This window comes from Calonectris borealis, chromosome 3 (genome assembly GCF_964195595.1).
Source record: "Calonectris borealis chromosome 3, bCalBor7.hap1.2, whole genome shotgun sequence".
Taxonomy (NCBI): Eukaryota; Metazoa; Chordata; class Aves; order Procellariiformes; family Procellariidae; genus Calonectris; species Calonectris borealis.
This window is the reverse complement of record NC_134314.1, coordinates 52,197,836-52,215,587: the sequence shown is the minus strand read 5'-3', so window position 1 is coordinate 52,215,587 and position 17,752 is coordinate 52,197,836. Positions and strand designations below refer to the sequence as shown.

Sequence of the window (17,752 nt, the reverse complement as noted above, 5' to 3'; positions counted from 1 at the left end):
CCACACCGTTCCCTCTAACCTGGTTTTCCTTCCTTCAGGGGAAAACAGAAATCGGAGCATTTCCTACCCTCCCACAGGGTTGAAACCCGCTTACGTTAGGCTTGGGAGGTGCTTAGAAATGCAGGCGGGGGTGTATTGGTGTCCGGCGTTGCCATGGAGCCGCGCTCTGTTGACAGATTCGGACTCGCGGTGGCCAGGGTGCCATGGGCCCGCGGCGGGTGACGGTGGCAGTGACGGTGGTGGGGCTGCTCCGGGACCCGGCTTTCCACGTGGCCAAGTGTGTGGCAGAGGTAACCCCTGGGCTTCAACCCCGGAGCCAGGCTGGGAGCCGCAGGGAGCAGTGCGGGCTGGGAAGTAAATAAGCAGAGGTATGCCTGCACTCGGCGGGGGCTTTTAGGAAGAAAATATTCAGATTTTTGGGTTTCTGCTCTTCCTCGGCGCTGCCAGGCACAGGCACCGAGGCTTTATGGGCTCCTGGCTCGGCGCTGCTGGGGGCGGGGGCTCTCCGTTGCAGCCTCCTTGTTCCTACACCTCCAAGAAATTTTACAGCTGTGCAGTGCTGTATGAGATGTCACGCACGTTGCAGCTCTGCCTGACTTGCTCGGCAGCTTATGACAAGTCCCTTAACACAGCCCTGTTGGTGCAGATGACAAAGAAAAGAGCTGCAAACCTCACGGGGTTTCGCAGACTTTATATAAGAAGCTCAGGCGTGCGGCGGATGCACAGCACGCAGCCCACCGTGGGGTGCACAAAGCTGACCTTTATGCCCTCCCTGCCCGTAAGTGTTTATCTGCCAGGCTTGTTCCCCAGCATTATTTGCAGGTGACAAAGCTCTGCCATCAATCAGCAGCCCTGAGGACAAGCCAAGATGATAGCTGCAGCGGGGGTGTGCCTCTTGGCTTTTTTCCTTTATTTTTTTCCAGCCACTGTCCCAACAATAGCAACAGCAGCTGGGAGCTGAATAGAAAGTCACTTCTTCACTTTGTTCTTTTTAAGGCCAGCTGGGCTGGCTTTAAGCCCCAGCTTGTGGCACTTTTGTCCAGCCCACATGGAGATGAGGCTAAATCCATGGACAGGAATGTCCCATATCTAAATAGCGGTGTGCTCCTGAGGCAATGGTACAAGCAACAGGGACTGGAAACGTTCACCTTGCAGCTTTCACTGAGCCACTTGCTTGTCCCAAGGCCCTGGGCCCAATCTCCTGGGACAGTAGAGGACTGCAAAAATGCAGTGATGATGCTCAGAGACATCTTTGAATATCTCACTGCTTACATTCATTTCGTGGGAGCAGGGGGGAGTACCAGTATAATTCAATAATATTTGTGAAGCAGCCCGTCATAGAAAAACAAGACACCCATTACAGCTGCAAACAGGGATTTAGAATGATTTGCGTGTACTTCTGCAGGTGTCAGGAATTACATCAGAGGCGTGAGGGGTGCAGGGTAATAACTGGATTAGAACGTGACTTAGGTTGTAGTTCACAAGGGAAATACAAGCTGTGATAGGATGGGGCAGGGGTGGGATTAAATTGCTTGTAAGCAATTTTTTTTCCTTACCTTGAAAATCCAGGCTCTGAAGCTGAAGTTTCCAAGCAAGTTTGCAGATCCTGTAATACAGCCTTTAGTAGAATTTGCATGGCATGAATATTTACAGGAGAAGAAGAAGGTAACTCTCATTTCCTCAGGTTGTTTCGGACACGAGTCCTCTGCCCGGGGCTGCAGCATCTTGCAGTTCGGTTTATTTAATGTCCTCAGAGACCCTCAGGGCAGGATGGGGCTCTCCGGGAGCTTTTCCTGTTCAGTCTGAGCTGCCCCCAAAGTGACACCCCTGTTGTCACGATAATGTCCCGTAGCAGCGGGATCCAGACCTTTAGGGCACGTAACTGCATGCGGCATCAGCACACCACACCGAAAGCTGCTGCTCAATCCCTTCCCATCGGTGGGATTTGTGGTTTGAAAAGTAGCAAAGGCATAAAAATATCACAGGCATGGTGGGTTATTGCTGATTGCTTCTTCACTAACGGTGTAAATAATCCCTGGAGGCTTCATGTTGCCCCTCCGAAATGCAGGAACTGAGAGGTGAGGTGTGGGCGTATGCCTCCTCGGTGATGTGCTTCCTTGGTGGCCAGCTGCTGGGGGACGAGAAGGAGCTGCTCAAGTGGTCTTACCGTGAGTGGGACTATCGCGACTTTAAGCCCGAGGCACTTTACCAAGCGATTGCTGAGGATTTCTACACCAAATATCTGAAAAACAGCCAGGCAAGTAGCACTGTTTTATGAGAAGAGTACAAGTCTGCCAGTGGCTGTCTGCTGAAAGGGCAGACACCACGAGGAGGAAGGAGAGCGAGCACAGCGGTGGCAGTTTCTTGATTTCTGCCCTGTGATGGCAGGGCCAGAGCTGGGGATAGAGGGGCCGGCAGGGAGCATCCCCTGCCGAGGATGAGGACGGCAGAGCCCCTGCGCCTCTTGGCAGCCAGGAAGGGGCAAACACTAGCCCGGATGCCCGACATGTATGAACTGCTTCAGGGCTCAACAGTCCAACAAAAGCACATTGCTGACCAAGCTGCGCCTGTGCTGCTCCAAAATCCCAAACCACGCAGCCCTTGGGTACCAAAATTCTTGGATACCCTTATTCTTGGGTACCAAAAGCCCAACTGCCAAACCTCTCCTTTCCCAGCCAAGACCCCCTGAAATGCCATAGTGTCATGAGGTGTGATGCAGCTGGCGCTGACACGGTATTGAGAGCAGAGAAAAATCAAATGTCGTACTAAAACGAGTAACGTAGAAGATACAGCATCGATGGCGTGCAGATTTGAGGCTGGCTGGGAAGAGCAAGAAACGTCCATTTCAGTGGGGTGGCTGGTATTCCTGAGGATTCATTTATTCCTGCCTGTATAGTACGGGCTGCAACAGGCATGTAAATAAATGCAAGAGGAAGAAACAGGCCCTGCCCAGCAGTTCACTTTAACACACCGTTAGGATTATTTCTGCCCAGGATGAAGTGAAACATCCTCTACTTTTTTGTGCATTTAAATAAAATATTACGAATGCTGTTGTGCATTGAGAATCCCGCGGACATTTTCTGAGACCATTCGTGCAGGGCAGGTGGACCCTGGCCTGCATTAGGAAGCGAGTGCAGCACGGAGAGCTGGCCTTTCCCTCACTGCATTTGTTTTTCTGCTTTAAACAGCACGTGTTTGTGTACCTGGAGATAGCCATCGAGGAACAGCCCGTCGGGAGGCTGCTCTTTGAGGTACGTTACAGAGGAGAAAAGCAAAAGCGAGGAACAAGTCCACCCAGAGCGATGGTTTCACCGGCCAAAGGAGGGGGGACAGAAATCTGGCTAGTGGACGTCAGCTAGGAATTTCACATGTGTTTTCTTCTTCTCGCCTTTGCAGCTCTTTTCGGACGCGTGTCCCAGGACCTGTGAGAATTTCCGTGCCCTGTGCGCCGGAGGAGCGACGTCTCCCCGCGACGGCCGAGAACTCACCTACAAAAACTCCCTTTTTCATCGCCTCGTGAAAAGCGGGTGGATCCAAGGAGGAGGTGCGTTTCCAGGTGTCCTGAGAAAAACCAAGATACAGCACAAAGAGGGGGGATGATCTGCATGAATTACAGTCTTCACCCACAGAGACATAACTGAACTCCAGGACAAAGCTAATCTCTTAATTAATATATATATAAAAACCAGAAAACATTTTCTCTTTTAGTCATCTCACTTTCTAAACGTAGGAAAAGTTTGGATAATTTATTCTTTTGATTATCCAAGACCCTTTCAAAAGAATTTAGGAAACTAATTGAAAACATTAAAACCCTTTTCCATGAAGTTCTTTGGTAAGTAATTAGGAAACTAACTGGAAACATGAAAACACTAAGAATACCCATAGGAAAACATATTACTTGTTTTATAGAGAGATTAACTTACGGAGGCATTTAGCCAAGCGTCAGAGCCCTTGCAAACGAGCCGGTGAGTTGTCTGACCACCAGTGCTATGCTTGGAGTGTGGCAGAAGGAGAAAGGCACCATGAACGATGGGTCACGCAGCTTGCCCGACTGACATCCCCAGGGAAGTCAAGATAGGTGTATCAGAAGGCATTTTCCTTTGTTACCCCCTTTTGGTCTATCATACATCTTACCTACCTGTATTTCTTACCTGTGTTTGCCTTGCTCCAAATGTGAGCGCTTAAATCCATTTCAAGTTTATACTTCGAAGATACTCCTCCTACTTTTCATGAATAACTATGCAGACATCTATGTAGTCCATAAAAGCAACCTAAAATTACAAGCTTGCTACTGTAGAGGACTAACCACAACCTGACTGGTATCAGACAATGTCTAAATAAAGTAACAAAACCAGACTTCTTCAAAAAAAATTTTAGAAAATAGATGCATCAGGTTTCTTCAGTGCCTTATTCATCAGAAATCTGGCTCAATAGGAATTTCTCTCGTATCCAATCTCTTTTCTGAGACAAGTTAGTGGTCTTAACCCACCATAACATCACAGCTGCGTTTTCATCCTTTCTTCTCCTAAGCAGCCCGACATGTATGAACTGCTTCAGGGCTGAACAGTCCAACAAAAGCACATCCGAGAGGCGTCCTTCTCCAGGGCACCCCTTCCTCGGCTGGCCACTGCCACCGCACAGCTTCCCAGCAGCAGATGCTGGACCTTCTCAGAGGGGCAGTGATGAAATGGGCCGCATGAAATAGTTCTCCATAGAGAGGCCATCTCTTGGGGGGGAAGCAGAGCTCTTCCCAAAGGTCTGATAAAATTTCAGTAGTAAAACAGAAAGATGGATGCAGTTGTTCCCCCAGGCTGATGTGCAACCCACGCCTCTGACCTCACTGATAAACCCCAATAACGGCTGTGATAAACCTGGCTTCTGATGGTTACTTTTATCTACCCTGCAGACATCATAACTGGAAAAGGAGACGGAGGAGAGTCAATTTATGGTCCCACCTTTGAAGGTATGGTTCCTCAGCTATCTTACTGCGCAAATGGCCAATTTCCACAAAAATCAAGTTGTTTACCTGATCTTATTCACAGAATAACCTGGGAATTTCCTTTCATCTCCCTAAAGCAAAAGGGTTTGCTCTTCAGTCAGAATTGCATCTGCTTGCATTAGCACGAGCGGACTGCTTTAGCGAGGTCACTTTTTGCTCTGTAACCTTGGCCCCCTCCTCTGATATCCCCTGACCGACGCTCGGCTCCACCAGCCCCTTCTCCCTGCCTAAATGAGGGCTGATGGTCTCCCACTCTCCTAGTTCAAACTGTGAATACTTACCTTGTGGACAGGACCTTAGAAATGTAGAAGTGGATTAGCTACAGATCTCCAGGCACCCGATACCACTTGTTTAAATGCATTTAAAGTAACGGAAGTAAGTCAGCTTTAACTCTAGATTTCCTGGACCTCAGGCAGCTTTTCAGGCTTGGGGACACTGCAGGCATCGCTGCCAGCGGCTACGTGACTCTGCTGATGTAAGGGGAGTTATTTCTCAATCTCACATAAAACCGTGAAAGTCGAGAAATGACAAACACGAGCTAAGTTTAACAAAAAATGTTCCCCCATACTGGTATAAAATAATAAAATGTAAAGAAAAGAGAACATTATAACTTGCAATATTTAAGAAAAGCAACCCATATAATTGACATAGACATTTGGGATCTTCTGTTTAGATTAAATGCTACCCATAAAGATGTTTTACGACAGTTAAAGCACTTTTGAAATTGATTTACGTTCGCTTATATAAAAGCTTTCCCACTGCCAATGGCGCAAACGATGTGACATTTGAGCAGGCTGGGCAGCAGCCAACACAGAGATCAGAAATGCCAAGTGTAGCTGAAAACTTTCTTTCCCGAGACGCTGAAGAGCCTACTCGCAAGGAGAAGCCTCTCTCACCTCGAGGCCCCGGGACAGATGGAGCAAAACCCGGCTGGAGGCCGGTCGCTAGCCCACTCTGCCCGGCCGAGTCGCAGCGCTGGTGGGCAGGAAAGCTGCTGGAAGCGGAAGCCCGGCATGTGGGATTTAAGGCAGTAAATGCTACAGGCTGCCTAGAGTCGGCAGGAAGGAGCAAAAGTCACTTTTTTGATGTTGGAGCTCCTGAAATAGCAGCAAGCCTAGACTCTCGGGACACGCACATCTCAGAAAGAATATAAGCTGGTATCGGAAAAAACTAGCACTGGCTGTTAAATTGTTTGCAAGACGGATGTCACCAAGAATTTAAAAGTTTGTGAATCCTCTTTTCCAGCAATGCTACCCAATAGATTTGTGCTAGTGCACATCTCGCACCCTTCGCACTTTCTGTTCGGGTAGAAATCGTCCGCGGAGGAAAAGGAGTTTGAGCACGCGTAGGCACCTCTGCACGCAGAAGAGCCATGGCCCCATGCGCACTGCCCAGGCTGCGGCACAAAGCCCCAGCCCAGCGCACAGCTTTTTGCTCCCAGACCCATCCTCTTCGTCTGGGCAAAGCTTGTGCTTTCCCTGTGCTACCCAGGAAAGAAGCTGCCATGTCATGTGGGAAGGTGACAATAAGTCAAAAATTGCTTAAGTAATTTTGAGGTGGATTTAATTTGGAATCTATCAACCTTAAAAGTGTCCCTGGAAGAGTTTTATTACCCATATTGCACATACTCCACGTGTTGATGCACTAAAGGAGAGGATTGCTAATTCTTCCCCTCCCCCTTTTTAATTAAAAGTTGCCTTTCATCCTTGAGAAAGGTGTTCACTTGGGTATGCCTTTCCATTTTAAGGCTTAGATTGCTTTCCCAGTACTTCCCGCGAAACTATTTTACACTGAGGGCAGGGGACAAATATCTTCGGTATCTGAAAAGGGTGAGAGATGCCTCTGTCAGCCGGTAATGTTCTGGGAGACGCCGCACTTGGCACACATCCGGGCACTGCAACGCCTGCTGAAATTAATGGGATGCAACCGCATTTTACTGTAATGAGCTAAAAGGACTGAGGTAATTACAGAGAATCACTCGGACTGGAGCGTCGTGTCACAGGACAAAGCATCCTACTCCAAAATTAGTCTGCTGAAGTCACTTTGCAAACCGCAAGGAAGTGGTCAGGGAGTAACTGTTCAGTTAAAATTTAATTACCATTTTTATGAATCACTTTCTGAGAACAGCACTCAAACGGGGTAAAAAGTATTAAAAAAAAAATCCGAGAACAATGAAATCTAAACATTTCTACAGTTTCCTTCAAGCTTGTTGAGAGCTCCATGGGGCTCTTGAAGGCTCAGTGTGATCAGGTAGGAGATGAGAGATGAAGGGGGCCAGCACAGAGGATCCTTTTCACCTCCTTGCTCTTGCCTTGCATCTCTCGTCGCCTGCCTCCTCTCCTCACCCTGGAACAAAGCTTCTGCTCTGGGAGCTCCCCGGCCTCCTTTACTAAATACCTGCTCTCCATTTATTCAGCTTTGTCATTTTATTTGGCTAAAGAAGTCTCCTGCTCGCCCTCCCGCGCAAGCCGCCGAGCGCCTGGAGCAGCCGGAGGCATGTCCTGCCCTGACGGCCCTGTCTGCGCTCACGGGGGATCCCGTCCTTTTCACGGCAGGCAGCGGCACGAGGGGAGGCAGAGCAGAGGCTGTGCTTGGAGCATCCGCTCTGCCTCCCGCCTTCCTCATCCGTACAGTGGGAATAATCCCAAGTAGCCGCGGGCAAATGCCGTCCTAAGTGCCCTGAGCTCCTCTGGCGAAAGATCTTTAGGGGAAAAGGAGAAGGGAAAGGGAGAGCGGGAAGAAGGAAAGGGGAGCTTGTGGGAGCTGGCAAAAGGGAGCTGTACGGTGAATAGCAGCAAAGGGAGCAACACAACTGCAGCCTTTCATCCCCGAACTCTTTCCCTAGATGAAAGCTTCTCCGTCCGTCACAAGGGAAGAGGGGTCCTCGGGATGGCCAACAAGGGCCGCCACAGCAACGGCTCGCAGTTCTACATCACCCTCCAGCCAGCTCCCTACCTGGACAAAAAATACGTGGCTTTCGGGTAGGTACACAAAAGCTTGCCACCGCTGCACTGCATGGGAGGTGGCCCTGGCCCCCCAGGACACTGCTGCCTGGGAGGAAGCGTCCATGAAATCCCTATGGCCGCCCCAGCGTGGATGCCTCTGGCCGGGGGGAATGGATAAGTCAGATTTGAAGTACCTAATGACACCCATCCCTCCCTTTCTCTGCCCTGGCCTGGCTTGCTCAAGCTGGAAAACTCTCCAACAAAGCTGCCAGGGCCTCTCCAGGACGAAGGCTACAAACTGACGGCTGCGTAGCTCAGTGTCAGCCGGAGGTGGGCCCCGATGGGCAGGGGGATGTTGAGCAAAGCCTCCGGGCTCTGCTCTGCCCTCACGAGCTGAAAGAAATTATTTTAGCGAATGCACGCTGGGAGTTTGTTCTCAGTAGGTCAGTGTATAGGGCTGGCCCTGTTGAGATTTTTAGATTTTCAGGCATGTAATAAGGAAGATTATTGCTCTGAGCAGTTTGCTTGATGTAAGAGAATAAAATATGTATGTATTACCACAGAGTGAGAAATTCACAGTGCAGTTTCCATGTAATCACATCACGGAGAAAGACAGTATTTTTAAAGGAAGCGAAAAGCACAGCTGTCTAACCTACAGAGAACAAACCAAAAGCGATTGCTGGCTGGATATATTTATAACCAGCGGCGCTCACCTCGAGTTTCAGCCTTGCCACTGGCTCTGTGTAATCTGAAAGGTGTGGGATCCATGATCTTATCACCAAGCTGAGTGGGAGTTTAATCCCAAGGGAGCAAAAAGCAGCCACAGCATACAAGGAGGACAGTCAGGCACTTTCCAGCCCTGTGCTGGCTCGGTCCTTCTGACGGCTCTGCTTGGGCAAGGGCTGCCTGCAATGTCCTCCCCGCTTGGCACCACTGTGGCGGATGGGATGGGATGGGGTATGGTACGAAGCTTTCCAGAGCACTGCTGGCATCCATTGCCTGCCGGTGCCTGCAGGAGGCACCACTTGTGCTCCTGCAGCGTGGGAGCGGGACAGGCTGAAAATCGTAAAGATTGCAAAATGTTGGACTGTTTTCAGGATTCAGATTGGCCTTGCAAAGGAAGGAAACGAAAGATTTCTCAGGGAGTCGCTTCTAATAACTGACACTTCTGACAGCATGTCTCTTGACTTCTTTCTCGTCAAAAGTAATGGCCATTTGTAGCCAGGGCACATGGCAAAACACTTATTTCTTTAAGTAAGTGTAGCTGCATAAAGCCATAGCATTTTCATCTCTCCTAAAGTGCTAACTAGTGGCTACTTAATCAAGAACTGATGGCGTTTGTCACTCCATTGCAAAGAACAACTCTTTAAAGAGCGGAGCGGGTGCAGCCTGTAAGTAGGAAACCGGTGCCTGGGTTTCTTACGGCCCCGCACAAGCCGGAGGCTGCAGAGCTGGCTCCAGATGGAGACGGACCCTATGTGCACTTTCTCCCTCCTGTAGGCAACTGATCGAGGGCACGGAGGTCCTGCAGAGACTGGAAGCCGTACCTACGTATAACGAAAGGCCTACGGTAGACTGCAAGATTATTAACTGTGGGACTTTTGAACCGTGATCGCCAGCTGTTTTTCCTGCCTGCTGTAAGGTAGAGCACTACTTTCTGCTCAGCTTTTTACAGACCTTGATGTCTTTCACTTAAGGCAAAAATAAAAGCACTTCTTACACATGCGAATGACTTGCAAACATTCTTTTGGCTTAAAAAAAATGTTCATAAGCTGTTAAAAAGCACTTTTACAGAAGTATAGAAAAAGACTTGTGAAGATATCCCAGTGCCAGTCTACAGTTTATGGGAAATGCTGGTAATATGATTATATAGTGACAAGCAGATACGATAAAATGCACATATGGCTAAAGCATGGGTAGACAGATAGACACACACGTATAGGGATAAAGCTAGCTGTTCCTGGCTAAATTCCGCTTCTACCACAACCTCCACAGCATAATTGCCCTGCCAGGTTTGCCCCATATAGCTCAGATACCAGATGTAGTCTGCATACGATAACTCAGACATCTCAGTGGAAAGGAGGACAAAAAAAAATGTTTGCAGAACTGCGGCCTCTCTGAATGCCATACATTTGATCCTGCACTGACTACTATAAACTAAGAGTAACACCCTTGAAATCAGGTTGGGCTGCATCAGGCTAAAACCAGGAAATGGTAGAGCAGGTGTAAGCTTTAAGTAATTTTATTTGGCAGATGGTCTCAAATAACAAAAATGTGACTATTGCCACTGAAACAGAAAAAAACAGGAATTTTTAAGGTTACGTGTGGATGCAAATATATAATACATAATGGTTGCTACTGTCAGGGATTTCTTACGTGCAAGATCTCTCTGATGTACCATGCAGAGCTTGGGCATGGGTGGCTTCAGCAGAGGGTGGCAGGTAAGCATTAAAAGAAGAGAAAATGCGTGAAAAATCAAAATGCAGCCTGGAAAGAGAGGCCATAACCAAGTGCATTGGAAGTTCAAAGGAAAGAGCATTCATCGGGCTCGGGTGCAGATACAAGGCTAAACCAGCCTTGCTGTGCCAGGCCTACAAGGACACGGCCAGTGTACTGCTCTCTCACAGTGAGCACTGTGAAGAGCGACCTTTGCTCCTGGGCTCACCGTATGAGCCACTAAACCCCACAAAACAGCAGCACTGTAAGATGGGAAAGGCTGCGTTAGAGAAGTATTGGGAGAGACCTAATTTTGTCCATGCTTAAGCCCACAGATTTCATGAGAAGTAACGTGCTTAAGTTTATTTGCTAAATGGGAATTAATTTAACAAATCAGCAAACATTTAACTGAATGCCTGAAGAGGGCACAAACCCAGAGTGATCTCCACATGCTCTGAGTGAGCACAGAGATTGTCTTAATTTTGACAAGGGGATTTCGGTTTTTCTTTACTTATGGTACAAACCAAAAAGATTCTTTAATCTAAAATATCTGTATATGTCTGTAGCTAGCTACGGAGCATTTAACACATTTTCTCCTTTTATTTTCTAAAGCATTCAGCAATCTATACAGAGTGTCGTGGTTTAACCCTACCCAGCAAATAAATCCCACGCAGACGCTTGCGACTACTATATAGGAACTAAGTCTTCTGTAGGAACAATTCAAATCAATTAAACTGCCTAGAAAATAATTAGTTTCATTTCATAGTTCTGTGCCAAAGATGAAAATAAGGTGTTGTATTTTCTTCACAAAATAACACATTTCCTGACAAATTACTTTTCATAAGCAATAGAGACTATTGCTATGAAAGGATAAAAAGATATGGCTTCAAAACTCAGTACTGGGACGGAGGTTAGCAGCTCATATTTCTTGCAAGGATTTTAAATTGTATTCAAATGTTTAAAGATAAAAGTCAGAAAACTAATTTTAGTTCTGCAGGTTACAGAGGACAATGCTAAACGACCAATTAATTGATTTTTTATTTGCTGTTGGCTTGGCTGCCCTCAGCAGGTCTGCTCTGTAGCATGGCTGCACCCCAGTGTCCCCCGTGTCCCCACGAGGGACCGAGCCAGAGCACAGTGTGTGCTTCGAATCCAAATGACCTGATCTGAGCAGCAGTTAGAGCACAGAAACTCATGCTCTGGCAACGGGCACTGTTCAGGATCCCTCAGGGCAGACAAATGCCTGATCCTGTCGAGTATTAGAAAGCTGATCCTGTGCCAAAAGTTACCACGACCTGGTAACAAGTATGACAGCTGGATGTACGACATACAGGGTGTTGTACACTCGGGATCTAGGAGAGCCGCGCAGAGTGACGGGGCAGGAGACAACGGGTTGAAGTTACGCCATATGGAAAATGTTATAATGAGAAAAGGAGAGTACAACCAGGAAATATTTTGAATTTCAGGCATAATGATCCTTCAGGCAAGCCACAATTACTGTATTTGCATTGGTCACGACAGGACACGCTGCCAGAAAAAACGTGGTAAAATCTTTCATCCAGTATTAAGGAGGTCACCTAAAAGAAAGAGTGTGCCTTTTAACCCTGGTTCCGCAGTGTCTGCAAGTTGGATATGCTTAGCAGCCCCAGGCGATGAACAATGAAACAGGAAAGGAATAATCGTCTTAGCTTCAATCCAAAATTACGTTTTGTGCCATATTTTCTTTTGTAACCTACATCCCTGATCAAGTCACTAGGAGTGCATTGCTGCCTCTGAGAGAGCCAGACGAGAGAAGTGGCGTGCGCAAGCATCCAGAGGAGTCACAAGCCCAGAGGCAAGCCACGGGCTCTCCAAAAGGCCGGGAAATTCAGGGGCAGTCTGCAGACGGGGAAGTGAAGGGTTCCATTGCCAACTGCTGGTTTTGGAGAAGTTCCCTTCCACAGCAACCATATATAAAAACTCCCTTCTGTAAAGGGCAGATGGCAGCAACCTGTGTCCTGAGAAAACTATTATCTTACTGGATTACACAGTGGTTATTTATGTAATGTGTCACTGCTGTAGGAAAAATTGGTGTCTTTCAAATTTTGCTTTATTAGAGTTTTATGCTGAGCTTCTTACTCCAGCAAAACACTCTCTTAGAAACTGCTCTAAATGAAAAGTGATGAAAGCAGCCCTCAGACTACATACAAAGTTATTTTCTTCGTACAGGCGTATGTGTTAAAATCGCAAGGACAGTGTGCTAATAAACCATGGACAGTAGGCTTCAGTCATTACCCCTTACTATAATTCAAGCACTGATCAGATGAAGTCATTAACTGCAATGTAGTTTACCTTGTCTGAGGTCAGAGGGTTTCTGAATCTGACCCAGGAGGGCTGCTAAGGTCAACAGAAATTATTAGGTGGCCCCTCAGCTATGTAGGTACTCCACACTGATCTGACGAAGCCCTGGGATCTCTGAAGTATATGTTTATTTTAATTGTATCAGGTGGGCTTTAGACAACATATTTCATCTTCCTGCAGACCAACCTCACTTACCTTTTTAGACCACCATGGCTATAGCACTCTCCCATTGTCCGTCATATATTTACTGCCTCGGATACACTTATTAAAATACTGTTGACCCCCAGCTGTAAGTCAGAGATGAAAGAGTTCCTGCCACCAATTCCAGGGAGAAAACCAGTACTCCAAAGAACTGGGTTTGGAAGAACTTTACTGAAAATATCAGCTACGCAGCATATAAAATGGATCACGATGATGCAATACAGCTACTGCATGAAGAAAATGGGTAAGTGGAATGATTTTACAAACTTAATAGAAAGAATCTTGATATCCGTGGGCGACCAAGCCAACAGCAAATAAAAAAATCAATTAATTGGTCTTTTAGCATTGTCCTCTGTAACTTGCAGAACTAAAATTACTTTTCTGACTTTTATCTTTAAACATCTGAATACAATTTAAAATTGTAAATATGAGCCGTCAACTTCCGTCCCAATACTGAATATCCAATTCTGATAAGGTTTAGGATGTTAAGCACTAACGGGTGGCCAGCTCAACAGAGCTCAATCGTGCCCGTGCCTCAGATGCTGTGAGAGGAGAAGCACTGGTCCAGGCTGTCAGGACACAGCAAGAGCCAGAGGCTGGGTCAGTCGTCCCCAAGGCCAGGAACAGGCAGGGCTGTGACACCCCTGGGGTGGCAGCTCAGGCGGGGGCCAGATGCAAGTTCCTCAGCCTAAAAGCATCTCCCGAGAAAAAATGGGGGAGACCCCATTGAGGTTCCTTCTCTTTAAAGGCTCCCAGGCTGGCCAAGGCACCTTTTATCAGCCAGCCAGCCTTGAGCACAGAGCTAAACTCCTGGGAGCAGGCGGCATGTTCCTGCCCTGACACAGGCCAGAGCCCATCGCTGTATTACATCATCACCAACAGAAAAATGCATGTTGCAAATACGATAAATGGATGTACTTAAGTTATCACCCTGTTGCAGGGAGACTCCGTCTAAACCTTAGACTTATTTTTCTTTGGTTACTTAAACCAGCCCGACCTCGTTCTCTCGTTGGTCCCAGCTGAGCAGGTGAAATGTTTATTCCTTCCACCCCATCTCGCCCCTCCCCGTTGCCTTCCACTCTTCTTCTTGTGACATCTCTCTTTGGCTTGCCTTAGGCTAAATGCATTGGCCTGTACCACTATCTCTAAAAGAGCTAAGAAAAATCTTTTAGTGTTATTACATCCTCACTACCATTCTGCATATATATTTTTTTTTTATCTGTTCCTTAAGTTAAAAGCAGCCTTTCCACCCCACCTGGTGGGGCTAAGCAAGTGCCTGTACCACAGCATGTGTGAGGGGGCACCAGACACAGCTCCACCTTGCTTGCCTCAGGCAGGTGCCAGTGCCCTCACCCAGAATTTCTGCTGGGGACAGACACACGGGCATCTTAAATGCACACTTAGACGTCATACACCACAGCATGCGCAACCCCGTACGTGCCTTGGGGCTGTATCCAGCCCTGATCAGACACACCTCTACAGCTGGATTTACTATCATACCCGTCTCACAATGCAAGGATTAACTAAGGTTATGAAGCTCTGAGCACAGCAATCCATGCATTATTTCTGAACGATTACAAAGGTGGTGAATGGCACCAGAATCCAATAAGGCATAATTACGTAATGGTATGAAATACCCTGAAACCTCTTTGGATGGTGTATTTCCCTTGTTAAAACACCGACCGTGTATTTACACTTCACATCACTTCTCTTTCCACGCAGGTGAAATGACAATTTGGAAATGAGCACAAATGTTTACAAATTGAACCAAATATATGTTCTCTTCAGTTTATCTACTAAATTTTTTTTTTTGATTCATTGCCACCATCCCAAACTGCAGTATGCTCCTCTGGAACCTCTTCAAAAGGCCCTTTATCACATCTTGCCCAGCACCAATTGATCTGCTGCAATTCCTGGGCATTTATTACATTTAAAACGTGCTTCCCTAAAATGGACATCTGCAGACCCTTGGCTTTTACCCATTTTTGCCAAGGACTTTACATAAATTTCCAGTAATGCAGTGCTTGGAATTCCTTATAGATTCAAAACAGAGGTAAATGCCTTACTAACCACTAAGTATATAACAGCGCAATGAAAAATGAACACAGTGATGAATGTGATATTTTAAATCCAACAACAACAACTCAGACTGCCATGATCCTGCTGACTGTATGCTACAACAAAGTCCCAAGATGCTGAGTTTAAGAAAAAACAGACAAACCACATTTATCATTCACTTGGATTCCCACCAGTCCCCAGGATTACATGATAGACATGTTTTCACTTGCTTGTGGAGACGAGCTGTAGCTGAAATTCTTGCCCTGCTGGTAATCTTAGTTCTGTTTTATTATCTACTTCATTTTCTCCCAGTTTTTCCATATATATACACACTGATTAGAGTATTGCCTTTTATCAATCGCATTTAATGTATGTCCTATTCACTTTCCTTCTCAAAAGGAGAGATTTTTAGTATGTATTCCTCAGGAAATGCAGACTGCAGCAACCATGACACTTCATGTATCCAGCACATCAGTTGAACTGCCACTGTATCCCTCATAAAACACTATAGTAACTGCTGAAGATATACTTAATATCATAAACGACAAGAACTGCAAAAAGGAAAATCTGAGTTCAAATAATGCCACATGTCTCGTGAAATCACAAGAGATCCTGTGAATCAAGCCCTGATCCCAGTAGGAGACCCTTGTCCCAGAAGGACATAAAAATCTCTGCAGGCATGGCCAGGAGGGATGAGTAGAAGCCATAGGAAACTCCCATACACAACGCTCACTGCAGTTTCATGCTGCTTATTCAAAGTTAGAACAGAAACACAGTATTTTAATAATGAATGTGAAAATTATTTCTCATTAAAAAGCCAGCAACTTGAATCATACCGCAGGAATAACTGACCTATTGTACACTAACACTCCAGTAAAAAGTACACGCAGAATGAAAGATAACTAAACTGAGTGTGTGACTTCTGTCACCTTACCGCTTTTCAGAACTAAATTCAGATGTCACTGACATTTACATCCAACAAAACACGTTTGGTCATCTCACTGCAGCTGCTATGAGGTTCCTGTTCATATCGCAAAATTGATTCTCTGCTGTTTTCTTTTCAGCCCTTTTTTTATGTTTTCACTCTAAGACTCCTTTGCAGGAAGGCAAAGCATTAGCCATCCTGCCCACGAGCAGAAGCACCACAATATATGACAGTATGGAAGCTTGTCAGAAAGCTCTATACCCAAATTATGTATTACCGACAGTCCTACAAACCTTTCCGGAGCTCCCACAGTAATCATGATAGGTAGCTTGCCTTAAAGTTTCTGATGTTGTAGTGGTTTCTTGGCTCTTGGCACATAAAACACCTTCAGGAAAGAAAGTAAAATGGAAGATTAAGCTAGAGATTTATTTGGTAGTTTCCTCTTTACTGCCCAAGTCCAGCTCACACTTAGGAGAAACGGGAGAATTTTCCTGATTATAACTCTTCTCTTTCATCTGTCCTTTCATTCTGATGGTGCCTTTCTCAAATCAGGACCATACTAAAATTTGCTTTATAGCTCTAGCTTGTCTCTCCTTGATTACAAGGAGTGAATGTTTGTCTTGGTTTCCCAACATTTGCCCGTATTGGCATTGCACAAAATGTAGAGGCAAATTTACACAAACAAATTTTTATTTGCAGAGTCCACTGTTGATGGTATACATTGACTCAATTTGCCTTAGTGAAAAACAAAGGACAGAAAGAGAGACAGGGAAATAAACAGGCAGAGGTGGGATTGTCCTCTGATGGGATCCCCAAACATCCTTCCCCAGGCGCTCTCCGCAGCGCAGCCGGAGATGCCAAGAGTGAAAATGAAGGCTACAATTTTTACCATGCTTCCTCTCTAGTACTACAGACATTTCAACATGAACTCCCAGTGTGTTGTTCCCAGCTGCGACGGCACTAGCACTGACTGGAGCACAGCTGGACAACGTGCAACTGTTGCATGCTGTTGAGCTTCACGTGTGATTATTATCGAGTAATATTTATTTAAACTACTATTATGTACTATTCACTAAGTTTTTTCAGGGTAGAAAAGGGGTGGGGAAAGAAGAGGTGAACCTCACACCAGTGAAAATCGCTCTGTGAGAGAAATCCACCGCAAGAAACTGTACTGGAGTTGGCAGGCGCACAAGAGCTGGTGCCAGAGGTGCCACGAGAGCACGGCAACAAGACGGGAGCAGTTCTGCCTCAGCAACTTCAGGGAAAGCCGCAGCAGCTCAAACGAACAAGGCAGGAGCAGTTCTGCCTCAGCAACTTCAGGGAAAGTCGCAGCAGCTCAGATGACAGGCCGCAGACCCATGAGCCAGGGTCGGGCTACGGAGCGGCGAGCAGCTGGCACCCGGCACCCCCCAAACCAGGGGAGGCCACGGCTGGGCAACACGGAGGATCGCGAACCCCTTTGCCGCGAGCTCTCTCGCCTCCTCCCGCACCGCCAGACCGGCCCCGGTCCCCTCTGGAGCGGCCGGAGGGCGTACGCCGCCATGGCCAGCGGCCGTCCTGCAGGGGAGGGAGCAGCGCCGTGCCGCGGCCGGCCCTCCCCGAGCGCCTAGTGTCTGCCGGTGGGGGCGTCTCGTTGCCCGCCGCCCGGTGCCACCCCCCCGAGCGGCCACTGGCCCATGCACACTCCCAGAGCAGCGACAGAGCCTCAATGGCCGCCAGCCGCCCCTCCCCCGCTCCTCCCCTCACGCACGGCGCCTGTGGGGGGGAGGGGCGGCCCGCCGCGCCCCGTCCCCACCCTCCGCCGCGCCCCGAGCCAATGAGCGGCCGCCGCTCTGCGCCCCAGCGGGG

At 47.4% G+C, this 17,752-nt stretch overlaps 1 protein-coding gene and 1 long non-coding RNA gene across 2 annotated transcripts; one reads left to right on the top strand and one right to left on the bottom strand.

Moving 5' to 3' along the window:
• The first annotated feature begins 94 nt into the window (after positions 1 to 94).
• On the top strand, positions 95 to 9,666 carry PPIL6 (peptidylprolyl isomerase like 6). Its single transcript, XM_075148070.1, has 8 exons — positions 95 to 290; positions 1,570 to 1,665; positions 2,069 to 2,257; positions 3,189 to 3,251; positions 3,397 to 3,544; positions 4,907 to 4,963; positions 7,845 to 7,980; positions 9,445 to 9,666. Exons 1-8 carry the CDS (start codon positions 204 to 206, stop codon positions 9,554 to 9,556), a joined length of 888 nt encoding a protein of 295 aa, XP_075004171.1. The 5' UTR covers positions 95 to 203; the 3' UTR covers positions 9,557 to 9,666.
• Positions 2,048 to 17,622, bottom strand: LOC142080368 (uncharacterized). The gene is made up of 4 exons (XR_012672976.1): positions 17,024 to 17,622; positions 16,198 to 16,289; positions 3,489 to 3,561; positions 2,048 to 2,128 (listed from the first exon to the last, which is right to left on the bottom strand). It is a non-coding gene; the product is annotated as an uncharacterized LOC142080368 (long non-coding RNA).
• Between the last annotated feature and the right edge of the window lie 130 nt (positions 17,623 to 17,752).